The 19,411-nt window shown below is 43.9% G+C and overlaps 1 protein-coding gene across 2 annotated transcripts in view; it reads left to right on the top strand.

Moving 5' to 3' along the window:
* Window positions 1-19,411, top strand: part of VOPP1 (vesicular, overexpressed in cancer, prosurvival protein 1) — a 62,559-nt gene that overhangs the window by 2,847 nt on the left and 40,301 nt on the right. Inside the window, exon 2 of one of the 2 annotated variants that reach the window (XM_021718775.1) lies at window positions 14,580-14,638. Coding sequence is in view for 1 of the 2 variants with exons in the window: in XM_021718774.1 (XP_021574449.1) it covers window positions 14,637-14,638 (2 nt within the window). In the remaining variant the exon portion in view is untranslated. Of the gene's footprint in view, window positions 1-14,579; window positions 14,639-19,411 lie in introns of those variants that run through there. The other variant, XM_021718774.1, reaches the window with a different exon arrangement.

Raw genomic sequence — 19,411 nt, 5'->3', positions numbered from 1 at the left:
GGGGGGGGGGGGGGGGGGGGGGGCTGGGAGGAGTTGCAGAGGCAGGAGGTGGAGTGGGGCAAGGTGCAGCCAGGCCAGCAGGACCTGCCTGGGAGCCTGGACCCGAACCTCCCGCCAAGGCTCCTGGGTTCCCAGGGAAGCCTGCACGTGGGCTCTTTGAGCTCACCGAGCTTTGCCTTAGCGTCCGTCAGCCTCACTCATTTGCTTGTTGGTGCAATGAAGCCCAACTAATAGAAAACCACATCCAGAGGAATGGAATTTTCCTTTAAGAAGAAAAAAGAAACCCACAATGAATGGGAGCCCTGGAGATTTCACACAGGAGGTGGTGTGCTGTGGAGGTCCTTTCCGATCTCTGACAGGGCAGACCCTTGAGCTTTGTGAAGACTCTTGAGACGTCAGGGGGCAGTTGCAGTACCAGCGGCCACCAGCAGGCTGTGGTGTGGACAGTGGGCTGGCTGGGATGCTGGAGTGGTCCTGGGGTGGCTCTCCAGTCTCTGCTGCTCCCTGCCTGCGTCTTTCTCATCTTCCTCCTTTCATACTAGCAAGCTCCTGTGCCTCCTCTGCTCACCTCTTGGTCCCTGATGCTGGACCAAGGGAGTGGGCAGTGGTACTATTCCCTGAAATCAGGAGCGCTGGGTATCTGCACGTGCTCACCTCTTGAGATGCCCGGTTTGAGATTCCTGTGGGCACCTGGACAAGATCTCAGGGGGCAGGTGGACTAGGGCCCTGCATGGCATTGTATGCTAGAGTTCTTGCATGGGCAGGACACCTGCAAGAGGGCTACAGCTGGAGAGATGTAGAGGCAGCTGACAGCTATCTGGGCCCAGCAAGAATTGGGCATACTGCAGAGTGAGCTTAAAAGCAGAAAGCCAATCTGGGGAAATACTGAGACTGGGGGTCTGAATAATGAATGCAGAGCTGACATAAATGAGGCAGCCTCTAGTCATAGCTATGCTTTGGGCAGCCCCAGCTTCCTACACACATTGAGAGAAGTGAGCATTGGCCCAAGCCCCAGGTGACTGTCAGAGGACCTTGCACTGGCCAAGACTGCAGGGTTTAGAAAATTGCATGACAAATGAGTCAACAGATGATTATCTTTTGACAACTGAGTCTACCAGTGAAATTTAGATATTTAATAGATGCAAGGAACTAGTTTGTTATGTGTTTATTGACAGTTCTATCACTGCTTGCGTTTGCTTTTTTATTCTGTTATCATATCATCTTCATTTTCTCTCTCCATCCCCCATTTCATTAAAAGAAAACCATATGAAATGATTTTAACGATAGATTTTAGCAAGCAGGAAACAGGGACAACTATTAGAAATGATAGCTGATGGAGCTGGGAGATGGAGGGATTAAGGTTTACTGATATCCTTGCAGAAAGACTTGTTTCGGGTGGAAAAGTCATTGCTTATTTTCAACACTTAAAGGGTCATTGTGCTTTTAAACCTGCGTTCTGCTGTCCTTCTTCTGTGGTGTTTTCGTACACTTCCCTACCCACTCACCCCACACACTGGGGAAGAGAAAGGTAAGAGGGAAAAAGGTGGGAAGGTCAGAGGATTCTAAGGTCAGTTCTCAAAACAACATCAAGAGGGATGCCGGGTGTGGCCACAAATCAGAGGTGGTGAAGAAGGTCCCTCGGACCATGTGCCCAACATGTTTTAAGTGTGTATTTCCTTTAATTCTTTAAACACACTAGTGTGTCCCTGTCTTCCTGTTTAGGAGAATAAGGAAAGGAGAGCGGAAGTTATTACCCAGCCACTGCATCGAAATTGCAGGAAGTTCTTGAAGCAGAGGTGCAGGACATGTACATGGGAGGGGGAGTGGCCACTGGAGTCATCTGTGGTAGATTCATGTTTAGGAAGAAATTCATATATAAGTTGAGACCTGAGAATGAATGACAGGTGAAGTCGGGCGTGCTGTGGTGGGCTTGGTGTGGGGATGCATTGGCAACTGAAGCCCCAGGGAACCACAGTACAGGACTTTTGGGAACTGGAGGTGCTTAGCCTACATGAGATACTTGAAGGACACATGGACCCAGCCTGTTCTCCTGGGAGCCCTGGGATGCCATGGAGGCATGTGGCAGAATCAGGTTCAAGATTTTTAAGACATTACTTCGTCAGTTTATGGATGAATGCAGTCTAAGGTGTTTGAATTAATTTGCAGATCAAACACCTCCACATGACCATTATCGCTGTATTGATGAAGGGAAGGCCAGCTGGGGATTTAGGATTAAAAGGAGCATCATATGTATCCATGCAGCAAACGTGTGTTCCTGCTTTTATTTATTCTGTACCCAGTCCCAGTTTCTTCATCGCCCTTTTGGGGACGTTCTTTCGGTGGGTAGCATGAGGGCTTCTTTGAGTCAGCAAAGTCCCTACCAGCTGTACTGGTTGAGGCTCAGGGGAGTTTCCTGGCAGTCCTAGACTAGATCCAGAAGGTTCCCTGAAGGGGTCTCTCGCCATGTTGCTGCTTCCTCTTTTGTGTTCAGAAGCAGAAGGTAGGCAGCACACAATCAAAAGTCATCTATGTGGCTGAGAGGGAGATTTTCTTTTTTGGTACAAAGAAATCTAATCAGAGAAGTATTATGAGTGTTAGCTGGCAGTCCCTAGAAGGGAACTTCACTGGCTGGAAACTGTTCGTGGGGCAGTCAGTGGTGCCCTTCTCAAGAGGAGAAGGTGCATCTTTGCTGGTGCCCTTGAGCACTGCCCACAAGAGCACCATGCTGCCTCTCCTGTCCACAGTAGACTACACAGAGTGACCAGCCTCTGTCTTCCATGTCCATTCTTGTCATTGATCTGGCCTGGAGATGGTGGATTGAACCAACTTTTAAGAGTCATTCATGTGAATTTATGTTAAACAGATATGATCAAGTTGGAACAGACCCAGAACTGAAATCATTTTCCTGGCACATGTGTGCTCAGTCTTTCTATTTTTAGCTTATGCTTGCATGGCACTTGAGAAATTCCTGAGTTTTTTCTAATACATAGACATTTTGCTGTGGCAACACATGGAACTGACTCTCTTTCCCCCAAAATTTGTCTTTGAAAGCTTAGCCCCTTAACACTTAAAATTAGTTCATGGTAGGAAACAGAAAGTCTCCTGGTGCAAGGAAATAGCTTTTTGACTCTAGATTAGATAGTATTAGCAGATTTCATGAAAATATGTGCTGCTAGAATTGAGGGGTGTGAAATTTGGTAGTAATGAAAAGAAACAAGACGTATACCATGGGAGTGCTTGCCCGTACTTTTGTGGGAAGAAAGTGGTGACAGTGTGCCATAAGCCATGAACGTTTTCATTGAAAGGGAAATAGGCTTTCTCAGATTGCTTTGAGTTACATTTTCCCCGCTGTTGTTACCAAACTGGTAATTGTCTCAGCCATGGTGGAAACCAGTACAGTTCCCAAACTTCTAGTTTGTTCCAATATACTGTAGATCAGAGGTTCCATGTTCTCACTATCCAGAGTCGTGAAAGTTGGCTGTAGAAAATTTCACTGAATTTTTAGGTTGGGTTTTACTTGCCTGTGATTCTCAAGTATAAACCCACACAATACAGACTGTAACAACTCATCAGGAAGCCCATAGAATAGTCATCATGCACCAAGGAGTTTACATGCATTATTTCATCTAAACCTCTAGGCGAGACTAGAACAATTTCACTCTATAGACACCTCAAAGCTTAGAGACCTGACTAGGGCAGGTAAGCATGGCATATTCATTCTAGAAAGTCACATGGTCTTTATTTTTTGAATTTTTTGTTTTTATAACTTCAGAGGGCACATGTGCAGGTTTGTTACGTGGATGTATTGGGTAGTGTTGGGGTTTGGGTTTCTAGTGAACCCATTCCCCAAATAGTGAACATTGTATCCAACAGGTAATTTTTTTGTCCCTCCCCTTCCTCTTACTCTTCTGCCTTTTGTAGTCCCTAGTGTCTGTTAGTTTCTTCTGTGTGTCCATCATATTGTCCTTAAATGTGGATGGCATCATCATTTATTTAGCCATTTGTCATATTTTAGTTAAATCTCAGCTCTTTTCAATTTCTTATACTCTTTGCAGTTAGAGTACAGACTTTGTACAGTTAGAATCCAGAGAATCTAACATGCTTTCCTTCTAAAATAGAAGTTAGATAGGAAATCCTTATCCATTTTTTGTCATTTTGCTCTTGGAGCTACTGTACTTATTACTCTTTCTAGGTATTTTTGTCTGCAAGTGGTGAGAAGTTGATATTTTCTCTTTTGTCTGGTGGTTAAGTTTTGACCCTGCTGGCAAAGATTTAGGCCCATCTGGAGATGAGTAGTCTTTAAGTATGTATCTCAGCTACCCATTTGGGGAGCACTGTAGTTGGAAACAACTAGCTTTTCATTCTTCCTAATCACTTCTTATGATAGCATCAAATCAGGATGCCCGTTATAGATGAGGTGGCTTCAGAGCCAAGCTGTTGATGTGTTTTCATAACGTAGCTCTTATGCTCTGTGAAGTTATGTCAAAAAGGGCGACTTTTCTGGGTTAGGTTTTTAGGGAGCACATCTGAAGCTTTGATCTCTATTCAGTGCTTTTGTTGGCATTGGTCCCATACGAAGGTTGATTACGTTTATGTGTTGCCAGCAAATAACAGCACTGCTTGTTCCATCTGTTCTCACTGCTTTTGGACCATTCTAATTAAATCTCCCAGTCATCAGTTTTTGAATGAATGATGTTTTGTGGCATTGAGAAAGTTTGTTGGATAAACCTTTCTGGCTGCAGCCCATGCATTCATTTTATATCGTTCTGTGCCTTAAAGTTGCACCTCTAAGTATTTTTAGCAGCTAAAGAGTCATTTCTGAGAATAAAAGAGGATGGTTTCATGAGTGGCCCTTGGAATGACTGTGGGCTCCCTTCCTTTTTCTTTTCTTTCCCTGTGGTATTTGTTCATGGTGGCTTAGCCATTCTGAGCGCAGAGTTGTCTCCTTAGCAAAGCTGCTGTGTGTTCTTGTGCTTTATTTTTGCTCCTGTAGACATAGTAAATGCGTGTTGAGGAATGCTAGCAGACAGAATCCCTAGTAACCCATAAAAGATTATTTTTAGGAGACCGAGGTGAGGTCTTTCATGTGGTCATGAGGTCAATCATTCATTTTAGTTTTCTTCTATGCAGTGAAATAATGTCTGTAATAAATCTCATTCTAGTTTCCTATACAAGATGAAGCATACATTCCAAAGGATAGGATATGGATTATGGTGACACACGGGAAATGGCAACATCTATGTATTGCCGGAGAAAATATGCAGATGTTGGAAATCAGCAGACTTTAAGTCACCAAAGCCTAACTTTCTGCATGCTTCCTCTGTTACCTTTACAAGTTAACTCACCTTTCTGAGACCTTAGTTTGCTCATTTCTAAGTAGATAACCCACCTAACTTCCAGTGTTATTATGAAAAATAAAATGTCCTATGAAAAGCACCTGGTAGACAATAGGCATCTCATATATAGTAGCTTCTATTCTTACTTTCTAATTGAGCTAGAATAAAAAGATGCTCTGCCCTATTAGTCATTAGGGAAATGCCAGTTGAAACCATGATGAGATGAAACCAGAATAGTACCAGATGGCTGATATAAAAAAGACAAATAGGCTGGGTGTGGTTGGCTCACACCTGTAATCCCAGCATTTTGAGAGGCTGAGGCAGGAGTTTGAGCCCAGGAGTGTGAGCCCAGCTCAGACAGCATAGCTAGAACTTGTCTCAACAAAAAATTAAATTAAAAAAAAATTAGGCCGGGTGGACCTGTAGTTCCAGCTACTCAGGAGACTAAGGCAGAAGAATCACCTGGCCCAAGAGGTCGAGGCTGCAGTGAGCCGTGATTGTGCCACTCCACTCCAGCCTGAGCAACGGAGTACAACTCTTACTCATAAAATAAAAATAAAAATAATTAAAAAGACATAATAAGTGTTGGTGAGGATGTGGAGAGAGTGGAGCTCTCTTATATTGCTGGTGGGAATATAAAGTACTGTAGTTACTTAGGAAAGCAATTGGACAGTTTCTCAAATAGTTATGTATGGAATTACCATTTGACTTTACTCCTAGGTATCTGCCCAAGAAATGAATATGTCCATACAAAGACCTGCATGCAAATGTTTATAGCAGCGTTATTCATAATAGCCGAAATGCAGAAACAACCCAGATGTCCATCAACTGGTGATGGATAACTAAAATGGCGTGTAGTTTCTACAATGGACTACTATCCAGCACTCAAATGGGATGGACGGCTGACAGGTGTAGTGACGTAGTTGGATAGATACCCAGACATCAAAGACTACAGGTTGTACGATTTCATTTGTTTGGACCTTTTAGAAGAGCAAGACTGTGGAACAAGACAGAGAACTTATCAGTGTTGTCTGGACTGCAGTAGGAACTGAACTTGACTGCAGAAAAGCATAAGAGAACTTTCGGGGTTATGGAAGTGTCCCAAAGCTAGGTTGGGATAATGGAGGCACAGCTGTCTACATTTTCGAAGCCTAAGCAAACTACACTGAAAATGAGTGCTTTGTAATATGTAGCTTAAACCTCAGCAAGCTGAGTTAGCACTCAGATCACCTGACCATATCATAAGCTAGGCTTCATGTTGATCATTATGTTTTAAGCAATGTCATGGTTTTCTGAACTCTTATGTTCAAATGGGCATGAGCAGGAACTCCTGGGTCTTGTCCTTTGCACTAGTAGAAGACTCTTTTGTGCCTTTGGCCTTTGCTGCAGCAGTCTCTGACTATTGGTGGAAGAATTCAAGGTTCTGGTAGTGAGATCTTTTTAAGGTAATTCAAACCTTAGAGGCTATAGTACTGAGTGATCTCTCACAGAAACAAAAAACCAAGTATCACATGTTCTCATTTATAAGTGGACCTCGAACAACTATCATAATACTATGAGAAAGAGATTGGCAATAGTAGGAAACGGCCAGGGGGTGGGGAGGAGGATTGGCAGTAATCAGAAACTGCCTGGGGGGTGGGAGAGCACACCTCATCAACAAGGGTACCTGTATAATGAACATTTGTATGCCTAACCCTGAATTGTACCCCACGTATTTAAAATAAATAAAAAAAAAGAAATCACACCATCCAAAAGCAACACTATCAACTTAGACTTATGCTGATACATTCTTTCCCCTAAGAATATGTTTATTTTTACATTGTGGAAATTAAATATATGTTATGAGTTTTAAATTAACTACATGAAGTAAACATTTTTCATGATGTTACAGCTTTAACTGTTGACTCTGTTTTTGTTTCAGTATACTCCTTCTAGCTTTATATATTACTTTTTCACAAACTTTGTACATATATTAGTTTTTATTTAATTCCTAGTTGGGGAATGTTCTTTTTTTTTTTTTTTTGAGTTGGAGTCTCACTCTGTCGCCCAGACTGGAGTGCAGTGGCTGCTCCTGGCCACCACAGCCTCGACCTGCTGGGCTCCGGCGATCCTTCCGCCTCAGCCTTCCAAGTAGCCAGAATTACAGGCATGCGCTACCATGCCTGGCTGATTTTTTGATTTATTGTAGACATGAGGTTTCGCTGCCCAGGCGGGTCTCGAACCCGCGGGCTCAGGCAATCCGCTCACCTCAGCCTCCCAAAGGCGTGGGATTATAGGCTGAGCCACCGAGCCCGGTGGAATGTTCTTTTTTATTAAGTAGTTATATTTCCTTATTTTAAATATCTCTTCATGACTGGTTTTCTTTTCTTTTCATTTCTTTCTTTCTTTTGTTTGATTCGAGGGTGTCATTCTGTCACTCAGGCGGAGTTCAGTGGCACGATCATGGTTTACCACAGCCTCAACCTCCTGGGCTCAGGTGATCCTCCTGCCTCAGCCTCCCGAGTAGCTGGGACTACAGGTGTGCACCACCACATCCAGCTAATTTTTTGAAATTTTTTTGTGGAGATGAGATCTCTCTATGTTGCCTAGGCTGGTCTTGAACTCCTGAGTTCAAATAATCCTTCTGCCTTAGCCTCACAAAGTGCTGGGATTACAGATGTGAGCCACCATGCTCAGTCTTAGTTTCCATTTCTTTATTGGGTAGTAAATGGTCTGCTTCTTAAAGCAAATTTTAATTGCAATTTAAAAACAAAATGTTGCAAGTTTCATGCAGAAAACTTGGGAGACTGACTAACAAAATATACAGTAGAAAACAATCATCTTTGGAATGAACTAAAATATAATTTATTGTCAGTATGTTAGTGCATATCTTTCTATATTATTTTTGCTTTCCTTAGTGTTTAACAAAAATATGCAATCCTAGATATGCTATTTTATTAATTTTTTTCTTAACAAAATATTCCCATACTATTTTATGCTTTTCTACACTCTAATAGCAAATGCCTACTAATATATCTTTTGGATGTCTTATAATTTTGTTACCAATATCCGTATTTTGAAATTTTAGATTTCCACTTTTTTAAAATAACACATGTTCACAATTGCTATTATTATTTCCTTGGGGTAAGTGCAACAACCCTGCTAAGTTGTGTACATTTTAAAGATTTTTGATATGTTTTGAAAAATTGTCTTCCTGAGACATTACATTTATTTTCCCAACAACATTATGTGATATGTCTTTTCCTTCATGCCCCTGTCAAGCAGTGGACACTAGGGAATTTTTATGATCAATTTTATAGGTTAAAAAGTACTGCTATAATTTAAATTTATTTGGTTATTTATGCATATTGTCTCTTAAAATAGATTTATTGACCTTTTGTATTTCTTCTTTGAAAAACTCTCATATCTATTTCTTTCTCTTCTAATCTTTTTATTGAATTGTGTAAGGTCTTTATATTTAAAGACATTAACTTTGTTATATTTGGATATATTCCTTTGTTGTTTGCCTTTTAATCTTGGTTATTGATTAGTTTTCATCTGTTGGAGATGAGGATTTTTACCTCCGTGAATACCTTTCTTTTGTTAAAGACTAAAGCAGACAAAGCAAACAAAGAAACTTTATTCAGAATAAGTTATGAGAGTTCACAGAATTTCCTTAGGGATATGTAGCTGGGATTAACTTATGTCTTATAGTCTACATTTCCCCAGAGTCTTCAAAATATTGGTAGACAGTGCTACACCTCTGATCATTATTTCTGTCAATATGTGAATTCCTGATGTGGTTTCCTCTATAAGACAGTGGAGGATCTTTTATTTGTTTTCCTAAGAGTTTCTCTGCTTTCTTTCCTTTAATAAATGGTGCTTGTTTGAAACCTCATACTCTTTTCTCTTTAAAAAAAAAAAAAAAGCTCCTTGGAGATAAGATTATCCTGAGAAACAGTCAGTAAACCCAGGGATCAAGTAATTAGCATGTAGAAAATTGATTGAAATTCTAACACAGAAATTTAAAGCATGATCCTTCCTATTTATTAATTGGAATTCAGAGACCTTGGGATAATTTCCTGCCATTCTCTGCATAAATTCATGCTCTGGTTTGAACAGGCTTCTCTCTGCCCTCTTCCTCTGTCCCTGGTCCTGAGCGTCAAATCTGCCAGCATCCAAGAGACTCCCTTTGTTCACAGTCTGTGCGGAATATAAAGTGGCCACTCTAATTGGACTGAAACTGAAAGCAGCTGGGATCTCATTGCCTGCGTGACAAGTAGATTTTAATGAATGCCAATGTAGCACCCAGGTGTGGCAGGGGGGCTCTCACCTTTGACAAAGAGTGAATCTTTGGGCTGATCCTCCCTGAGGATATCCCACCACTTTGAAGAAAATCCTGGACTTACTGGCCCAGGACAGACCGTTTGACTAAAGCTTTTGACACATTATGTAACAAAAAGATCCTCACTTTTTAGGAGTTAGTAGGACCAGTTCTGTTAGAGAACCACTCGTTTGCTAGTTTGTCTGATACTTATCTAAGGATTCCACTTCATACCCTGTACATAACAACAGGAGAACAGCTGACATTTAGATGAAATATATTGTTTTGAATTTCTTAGACTCTTCTGCTCTTGTGTCCCAGAGTCACAAACTGTCGCAAAGTCAGTCATGCCTTACTGATGTGCAGCTAAAAATGGAAGTACTTTTTTATTGTCAATGGCATGCTGGATCCCTCCTTATTCAGTGCACACAGATGTGGATTAATTTATGACAATGTGAGGATTACTGTTGGGGATTAGCAAGCATTTGTTCTCTGGGGCTTATTTAGCTCCTGGCTAAATAGGGATAACTATATTTAGGATGGTTTACCTACATCTAGATATCTTAGTGTGTGAACAATAGGCTACCAGAATCTTCTCTGAGTGAAGTCATACCACAAGCCTTTCTAGTTTAATTTGTAGATTCCCTCATTGAGTTGCTCCTGACAGTAGACATTTCCTCACAGTTGCACACACTCTGCTATTGATAGTTGTAAATTGTATATTATTACTCTTTATGATCTCTTAAAGAAACAGATGGCTCTGCTTATCATTTTCGTTATACAAATAAAGGGAATATTACATTATGAGCTCATTGAGGGCCTAATGTTGACCCAGAACCTAGAACAGTGTCCTGACCATTGAAGATGCCCAGTCATTATGGAAAGCAGCTGATGTCTCTTTACAACTCTGTTTTCTGTTTCAGGAGATGGCCAGTCCTTAAGAACCCATGGTAGTATCTTTGCAAAATGGGTAACATACTTTTAGGTCTGGGCACAAAACCTTGAAGTTGACTTTTTTTTCTTTCTGAGTTAATATACATTTTTAAGGATTTTTGCTTTTTTTAGAGGGACTTGATTTTTTTAAAGGGAGATTTTGGAAAACTTAATACTGCACATGTGCAAGATATTACATATTTAGAAACTTTGTTTTCAAGAGGTTTGGGAACATTTCTTCTACTTAGATGATAGATGATCGCAATAAAATGAGCCTTGGGAGTAATTTGTTCCATAGAATAAAGAAAGCTTGCTTTATGGCACACAGTTAGGGAAAAGATGTTAATTGGCTCTGGGATTCAGGGAACTATGCCCCAGTCTGGCCAGGCATTCTGATACATTCCATTTCCATTTCTTCATAAAGCAATCTTATACAGTATGCAGGGAAGAGAGTCTGTCCTATTTTAGAGATAAGGAAGCTGAGACTCAGACTAACTGGCGACATGGTTGGCAAGTGGCAGTCAGGATTAAAACCCAGTTCTCTGGTTCCTGGGTTCCTCCTTCCTCCATGGGCTCCTCTTTGCTGTTTGTCGTGGGTGCTTCCTTGGCATTACCTAGCACAGTACCTTCTTTCTGCCTGTCCCTGACCACCCTCCTGCTTACTTGTGAGGCCACCTCTGAGAGCCTGCCAGTGTTTGGGAGGACTCTGGAAATCCGTCTTCCTCATCCTTCCCAACCTTCCCTTTTAACCACAGCTCCAGCTATCTGGCTTGGTCTTGAATCCTGGTGCTGATGCTAGATTTGGAGTTTGGACTTGGTAGGCAAATACTGCGTTTTTGGATGGACCACGACCTGGCAGAGTCTAGCTCTTAACCCTAGGTTGTTCCCAGCAGGCCTCTCTCCCTCTCCAACACCTGCCCTGTGGAACCTAATCTCCATTCTCACCAGGAGGCCAGATCCTCTTGGATTAGTGTGCAGGCTGAATTTGACAACTGGTATTTCGTTAGCAAGTTTTTAGTGAAGGAAAGGCTCAGCAATAAAAATTATGAGAACTTCAGCGTCCTCATTTGGTGTTTTTCAGTTGATCAATGAGACCTGTGACTTTGTGTTTTTCAAATTATCTGGGTGTTAAATGCAGTGATGCCACTTGATAACTTTAGTGGAATATTATGTGTGTGCACTATTACAACATTACATTCCTTAGAAGAAAACTGTTGTAAAAGTCAAGCTACCAAACATAGTGAAAAGGTTTCCTGTGATAATAGCAAATTTCAAATTTCAATTGCAAAAAAATACATTTTAATGCTTGGTAGCTCCGTTTAAAAGGTGTTTTCTCTTTCAGAAAATATAGCCATAACATTTTCTTTCAAGTTTTTCATATTTTTTTAAGGAACAGACTGGAGTTAATGTTTTTCAAAATATTGTTATGTGGGTAGCTTAGTGAGGAATGGTAAAAGGTCATTAGCAAATAACCATGAGTAAGAGTGACCAACAGGTAGCCACCAGTGAACCTACTGAATATCCCAGCAAAAATGCCAGAAAGAAAATTTTGAAAGGTCAGAAGAGGAGTGGCATAGAAATGATGTCCGCCTCTTGGACGGGTCCTGGGGAGGCACAAAGAGGAGCGTGTGTTCTCCACTTGAGTTTCTTGTGAGCACTCACTTCCCAGGTGTCTACTCTGCTGATTCTTTTTGTAAAAAACAAGCCAAATATACAATTTTTATTATCCATAGAGGATAGAATACTGGACATACCCATTTGCATTTTGCCTTTTTACTTAACACTGTCTTGGAAATCATTTCGTAACGTTTCTCAGACCCTCATTCTTGTTGGCTACAGAGTACTGAGTTATGTGGGGCACAGTCGTTTATGAACCATCCTTCTCTAAATGGCCATTTACATTGTTTTCAAGATTCTGCTGTTAGAAATAATGCCACAATAAATAACCTTGTTCATGTGATGTTTTATGTTTGTAGAGGGAGATCACCAGTGACTCAAGAGAAATCCGTTTGTGGTTTTCCAGATATTCCTCGTCTTCTTAACAGCCATGTATAAGTGTGCCTGGGGTTGTGCTGTGTGTAATTCAGTGCTTTTCTATAAGCTTTTGTAGCTTTCAAGCCCCTGCATACATAGATTCACCTATGCATGGCCCCTCCCCCTCTGGTAGCTGGAGAGCATGCCTGAGCAGGTAGTGGGTGCAGGATCTCCATGTCTCCCTCTTTTCTGCCACCCTGGTGTCTCAGGATAGCACAGGGAGCTGGAGGAGGCAAGGTGGTTTCCTCAGTGTGGTGCTGGTTTGTTTAGGAGAAACCGCCAAGCATTACTGCTTTTGCTACCCCAAAGAAACCGTGTGCCCCTGAACAACACACCCACTAAAGGCCCTAGCTTTATTCTATAAAGTTTTATTCCATGTGTGTTCACGTATCCCAGAGACAATGTGAGTCCAGAAGTTTGACTTTTTTTTTTTCTGTTTGGAAGAAAATATTATTTCTAAAATACACTATATTAGTGCTCTTTTTGTTGGGCCTGGGGTATCAGGGAACACTTTAGATTAAGGGACATTCCAGAGGAGGCCACTGGGGGGTCAGGAGTCACCCTTTGTTCCCAGCATCAGCCTCCGCACCTCTGCCCTTGCTGTGCGGTCTGTGTACTGGCTCTGTGAGCTGCTCTTTGGAAGACCCAGGCTGCAGGTGGAAGGGGCTCCGGCTTGAGCTCTGGCTTTCCCTGAGCTTCAAGACAGCACCAGGGGTGGCTATTTCCTGATTGTATGGAGTTCGAGTATCTGGTTGCAGGAAAGCTTGCCATCTCTGGCAGTGATGGAGAATAGAGAAAACCCATATAAAGTGCCGTATGAAAGCTAGACCTGGTTTCTTAGCTTATCACAGAAGTGAAATAAATTGTAAATTGAGGCAGAGACCTGACATTACTCTTCCTTGCCAAAATAAATTGATTTGTTTGACTGTCTGAACTTCATTTGTTTCACGGGACAGGAGCTAACCTAGTTTAAATTAAACTCATTTTCCACTAATAAACTGGGCTCACTCTGGACTTGCCTGAGTGTGCTTCTGAATGTCTTCAAGCACAGTCCAGAAATCATGCATTTCATGCTATTTTCGCAACCTGTCCAGCTTAGCATGGCTTTGGTACTCTGCTCTCCCTTGGCATACTGCTGTAGGTTTGGAGCCTGTTTCTAACTTTATTCTAGCTGTCAGACAGATTATGGCAGGAGAGCATCACTGTGCACCTGTGGGAGCTGGGGACAGATTAAAGGGGAGCTGCCTTGGCCTCCTGGCCACCCTAGGGGAGAAGGGTTGAACAGAACAGTTAGCCCCTGCTTTGCCAAAAGAAAGCTTTACTTTCATTGTGCCTTTGCTAGCGTTCCTGCCAGCAGCATCTTTGCACTATAATGTTTAGAAGGATTTATTTACATATGGAGCCAATAAATAGGTTGTAAAGCTAGGACCTGTGGATTTAAGACAAAAATGATGGCATAAAGGGAATAATTTTAGAAAAGGCTTGTTCAGATAGGCCAGGACTTAGATGTCTTCCTGAGTGGTTGGTGACACTAGCTTGCTCTCACTTGCTGGAGGTGTGTGTGAGCCTCTTGGGGGGGTACCTGGCCCCTGAGCTGCTCATCCACATGTTGGGACCTGGGACTCCAACTCCAGAATTCCAGGAGTAGAAAGCCCAGGGAGGCTTCTGTTGTCTTTCCTGGTTTCTTCTCTTTCTGCATGTGAGAGACGGCAACGAGTGACTCCTGACTCACAGCATATGAAAGGCTAGCAAGAATAACAGGAAGATAGGTGCTTTCTTACCTCTTAAGAAATTCTAAAGAGATAAACATGCACTAGAAGCAGGAGCGTCTGTCCCTCTAATGCATCATCTGCCCCCTACTCCCAGCTTTTCGTAGGTTTAAGCTGTGTCTTTCCTTGCTGCCTTTGTGAGATCTTCTCAACAACATGCAGATGACTTGCCACTGACAGAGATTCTCCTGCTTCTATTTCCAGTGCACAGAAGCCAAAAAACATTGCTGGTATTTTGAAGGACTCTACCCGACATATTATATGTAAGTACTTGTACTTTTCTGTTGAGCTATTCTGTGATTACATCTTTCTCTGGAAAAGATGTGATCTTTCTTTCTCTTGTTAAAGGTCTAGGTCTGGGTTGTGGGGCGAGGAAAGCACAGGCGTGGCTCAGCATCCACCCCAGGTATCAGGTCTGCTTCACTGGAGGATGAGCAGTTGACTTCATAAGGGCATCTGGCCCACTCAGACCCATTACTGTGAGGACAAATATTGTGTGCCCTGTTCTGTGGTGCAGGTGAGCTCATATGTGATTAGTAAAAAACTCTCGAGCAGATGGTGGCAGGAGAGCATCACTGTACACCTGATGGAGCTGGAGACAGGTTACAGGGGAGCTGACCTGGCCGCCTGGGGTCTGGCTGTGGAAGGCAAAAATCATATTGGTTTTTACAAATTTTCCTGGGTAAAACGAGCAAGGAACATAGGAATAGACTTATGACCTAGAGTGAGACAAAACGTCCTCAGCCGAGTTGCTATGATTGTGTGTGCGTGCATGCGTGTGTGAGTGAAATCACTAAGACTGCCTGCCTCTGAGGCCCCCTCCCCAGAGAGGTGCTTTCACAGCCTTGTGTGGTCCTTGGCTCAGGATGGGTTATACTTTTTTCCTGTGCCCACTCCTGTGTCTGCCAGTCTCGCTCTAATTATGCATTGCTGCATTTCCTCCCTGCTGTTTTTATTATTTGTGATGTCTGCTGTGGTAGCCACTAGCTATTCAAAGCCACCTGCCTCTGTGGCCAGATCAACTCTCCAGGTTATTAATTACTGTTTTTGATTGTGCTGTGAAATTCCATAGGTTTTGAGTGGAATGCCCCAACCAAATTTTCCCAAAAGCTCTGTTATTTTTAGTATTGAATTTTATAAAACCTGAGATTTTTTAGGAATGCACATATATTGTTTTCTAGCAGAAAGACGATTTTGGCATATAGGGGACCAAAAAGAGATATATTTTGATTGGTCAGAATGTACATGTTTTAACCTGTCCTTCTTGAGGAAACCAGTGCAGGAGGGGAAGGTTGCCCATCTATGAATGGGGGTGAAGCACGGGGAGTTGGCGGTGTTCCTTGTCTTGGCTTCCTTTTGGCTAGCAGGAGTCTTAATACCCCACATGGCAGGGGTCCTGGCAGAAAGTCCCTGTACCTGCAAAAAAGGTAGATCCCATTTGGAAAAGGAAACAGGAGCATAAGGGCTTTGACTCTGATTACAGAATTTTCAGCTGAAGAAAAGTGGATATAACAAGGAGATAAAATATTATGTGTCATGAGTGAGCTTTATTTCCTTGATTTAACTTCTTATGCAAATGTGGGTCAACCACCTCCTCCTATGTGCTCTTTCTTGTGAAAACATTTGTTTTCAATTGTTTTGTAGATCAGCTTTGTCACAGGTCGTTGCTGTTCTTGTATTAATTTGTTCATTTTTCCTTTATGTATGCATTCATTTTTTCACTATGTATTTTGAAAGTGTTTTTACATTGATGTAGACATACTTGGGCCTTCTGGTTTGGTTTCCTTTCACCTCTCTTTTCTTCCAATGTTGAGAAGAAGGATTCAGAGCCCCGCCCCATCCAGGTGCACTGTTCTTAAAAATGAAAAAGTCAAGACACTCTATTAAAATACTGAAGCTCAACATAAAAATAACAACAGGTAACACTGATTAAGTACTAAATATACGCCAGGCATTGTCTTCTAATCTGAGAGCCACTGGAGAACCCCAGCCACACCCACTAGCCTTCTTGGCTCTACCTCTGATCTTTCTGTTCCTCTCCTCCGTTCTGAGAGCCCTCATCTGAACCCAGGTCTGCTGATGATCATCTGAACCATTGCAGAAACTTCCTAAGAAGCCTCCTTTCAGTCTCTTCCCCATCCAGTTCTCACTTCTTTCTAAATTTTCATGTCACTTTTCTGCTTGAGACTATCAGGAACGAAGTCTAGTTCCTTAGCCACTTTTAAACAGTAGGTTTCTCAGATATTTGGCTCCATCTTCTTCCTTTATTGTGAGTCTCACAAGGGCAACAGTCTATAAATATTTGAATCTCCAGTCTCTAGGATAGTGCCTGGCACCCAGTAGTCACCTCTAAATGTTGAGTGGATGTATTTCCTTGCAGTTCCCACCATGCAGGCAGTGTTGGCTCATGCCGGTGGCTTTTCTTTTTTCTTTTTTTTTTTTTTTGAGTGGATTTCACAGTTTATTTCCAAACACACTCTTAGGATGGGGGTGGCCTACTGGCTCCATCTACATACCCTTGCTGCATTTGACTTAGTCAAGAACTCCTTTCTCCTTACCCCAGACCCTTAGGCTGTACAGGGTAGAAAAGTCTTCTCACTCCCACCCTAAGGAGAGATCTAGACAGGTGAGGCGTGTGAAGGGTGTGGGTGGGGGGCCAAGGTTCAAGTAGTTACAGTTCTTCCATCCATACCCCTGATTACACTGTGCCCAAGCCATAGGGATGATCCCATCTCTGGGATTCTCAGTAGTGATGATCACCATTCTCCTGCCCAGAACCCTCCAGATGAACTCCCTACCCCTTTCCTCTGTAATAACAAACCAAGTCCTAAGCCCTGTAGTCTGGGCAAAGAGGGGCCCCAGGACTCTTCTCACCCAAGGCCCCCGGGAATGGGGCAAGGGTTGTCACCTATAGTGAATGGGCTGGGGGCAAGTGGTTCTAAGGGGAGAGGAAGGGAGAGAACTGAGGACCTTGGGAGGCAGGCTTGAAGGCTCCTGCCGGGTAAGCTCGGACAGTTCCTGCCTGGACTTCCACCCCCACCCCATGCCCACCCCCCAGGCCCAGAATCCTTGAAAGTCAAACCGTAATGGCTGTATGGAGTTGGGGAGATGGGCAGGACCTCAACCCCCACTCCCGGACAGTCCTGCACCTGGGAGACATGTTTAGGGAGGGCCAGGACTGGATTTGAGTCCTAGCCCTCAGGCTCTGACCTTCCAGACTAGCTGAATGCTGGGGACCATAGGGTAGACCACTAACCCCCATGCCCCAGATGTCCTGGCCTTGGGCAGAGTAGTGGGAAGGGCGTGGCGGGGTTCTCCCAAAAGTATGATGAAAAGCCAAAACCATTAAAAACTGCCTGGGAAGAAGTGGCTCCTGGTCTCTTGCCTTCCCAAGTTATGGATCACCACAGTGCCCAGCAGACGGGGCTAAGGGGGTCCCAGAGAGCCAAAGGAGGAGTCTACAGCCCCTCTCTGACAAGGTGTAGCCCAGAGAGGGGGGCCTACTAGCACCATGCAATGTTAGGGTGCCTCTGCAGCCCGACTCATCCCTGGGCAGGGGCCCTTCGAAACTAGAGTGTCCGCTTGCTAAAGCTTCTGTACTCTTGAGGGGGGACCCCTGCGTGGGAGGGGGAGGAGCAGAGGTTTGGCGTAAGTCCAGACAGGGGTCTCATTTGGGACCTCACAGGGCCCCCTCAGGAGTCATGACTTGAAGAAGCTTCATATGACAAACTGACCCAGCAGAACCACAGTCAGAACCATTAGCACATTCAGGATGGGGCCGTTGCCCAAGCTCAGGGCTGCCACCCAGCTGCCCCTCTGCATGATCCACTGGGCAGTGCAGTGGTGCAGCATGAAGTCGACCAAGAAGCAGGTCACCTGGCCAGGAAGCTAGTCAGGCCACGCTGGTAGACGTGTAGGACCAGGTGGTAGCCGAAGCCCAGGAGAGCCACCACACGGCCCCAGTTGTTGCCACTTTCAGACAGACTCGTGGCAGTCTTGATGAAATACTGGTAAGCATTCTCTGTCATGGGCTACAGCCCATGGTCTGGAACTCTGAGTTGTAGCATCGACTGATGTCTTCCCCCTGCTGGCCCACCCGTCCCATGGTGCTGCTGGGCTCTGGGAGCAAGGCGACCATCTCTGGGTCGATAGGCGCAGCTGCCCCTTCGGCCTCCTGCTCCTGCTGGTGGCAGTAAAACATGTAGCTGCGGAAAACCTCCTCCATGTTCTGGGCTACCCACTTCTCAGAAGCAGGGGGCAGGATAGGCTCTCTGCACTCCTATCTGGGAGGACCCGGGCCTAGCCCGGATGCCACTTTTCAGGTCTCAGTGGAGGACAGTGTCAACCTGCTGGAATCCTGACCCAACCCAGAAGGGTGAGGCAGGGCGAGACTGGAGTTCGCAAGGAGACGACAGCTGTTCCCGGGGGCTGGGTGCAAGCCCGGCTTCCAGGACCCCATGTCACTGCATTCCTGGTGTCTGGATGTAGCCTTGGCTGGTCCCTGCGTGGCCCAAGTGACCTGTGAGGCTCTGGTGAGCATAGAGGAGCCTGCCGGTGGCTCTTCATCGTGATCTAACTCTCAGCCTGCAGATCTTCACTTGTGGACAAGCCTCCCCTGGCTCAGTCCCCCGCCCCTATGAGAGCTTGCACCTCTTTTCCCGATGTGGCTCTAGGACCACTGGTTAGTGTTCAATCACAGCACTGGTGGGCTGCCTTGTGTGCCTGGGGTAGGGTCATACCTTGTGCATGTCTGTAACCCCTGTGCTCAGCACAGCATGTGGCACCTGACATTTGTCTTTATGTTTGTACAGAGTATATTCTACCAACTTCCCCCCCTGCCTTCACATCCCACATTCTGGCTCCCTTTTCTTAGAATAGATTTTAAGAATGTGGGTTTCAGAGTCCTTAATACCATTTGCTCTATTACTTTTCGTTAAATGAGGTGAAGTTCACAGAACAGAATTAACCATTTTATGTGAACTGTGCGGTAGCAAGAGCGCATTCCCCATGTGGTGTGGTCACCACCCCGGCTAGCA

This window comes from Carlito syrichta, unplaced genomic scaffold (genome assembly GCF_000164805.1).
Source record: "Carlito syrichta isolate Samal-C Ts95f unplaced genomic scaffold, Tarsius_syrichta-2.0.1 Scaffold313441, whole genome shotgun sequence".
Lineage (NCBI taxonomy): Eukaryota > Metazoa > Chordata > Mammalia > Primates > Tarsiidae > Carlito > Carlito syrichta.
This window is presented reverse-complemented; position numbering and strand designations above follow the sequence as displayed.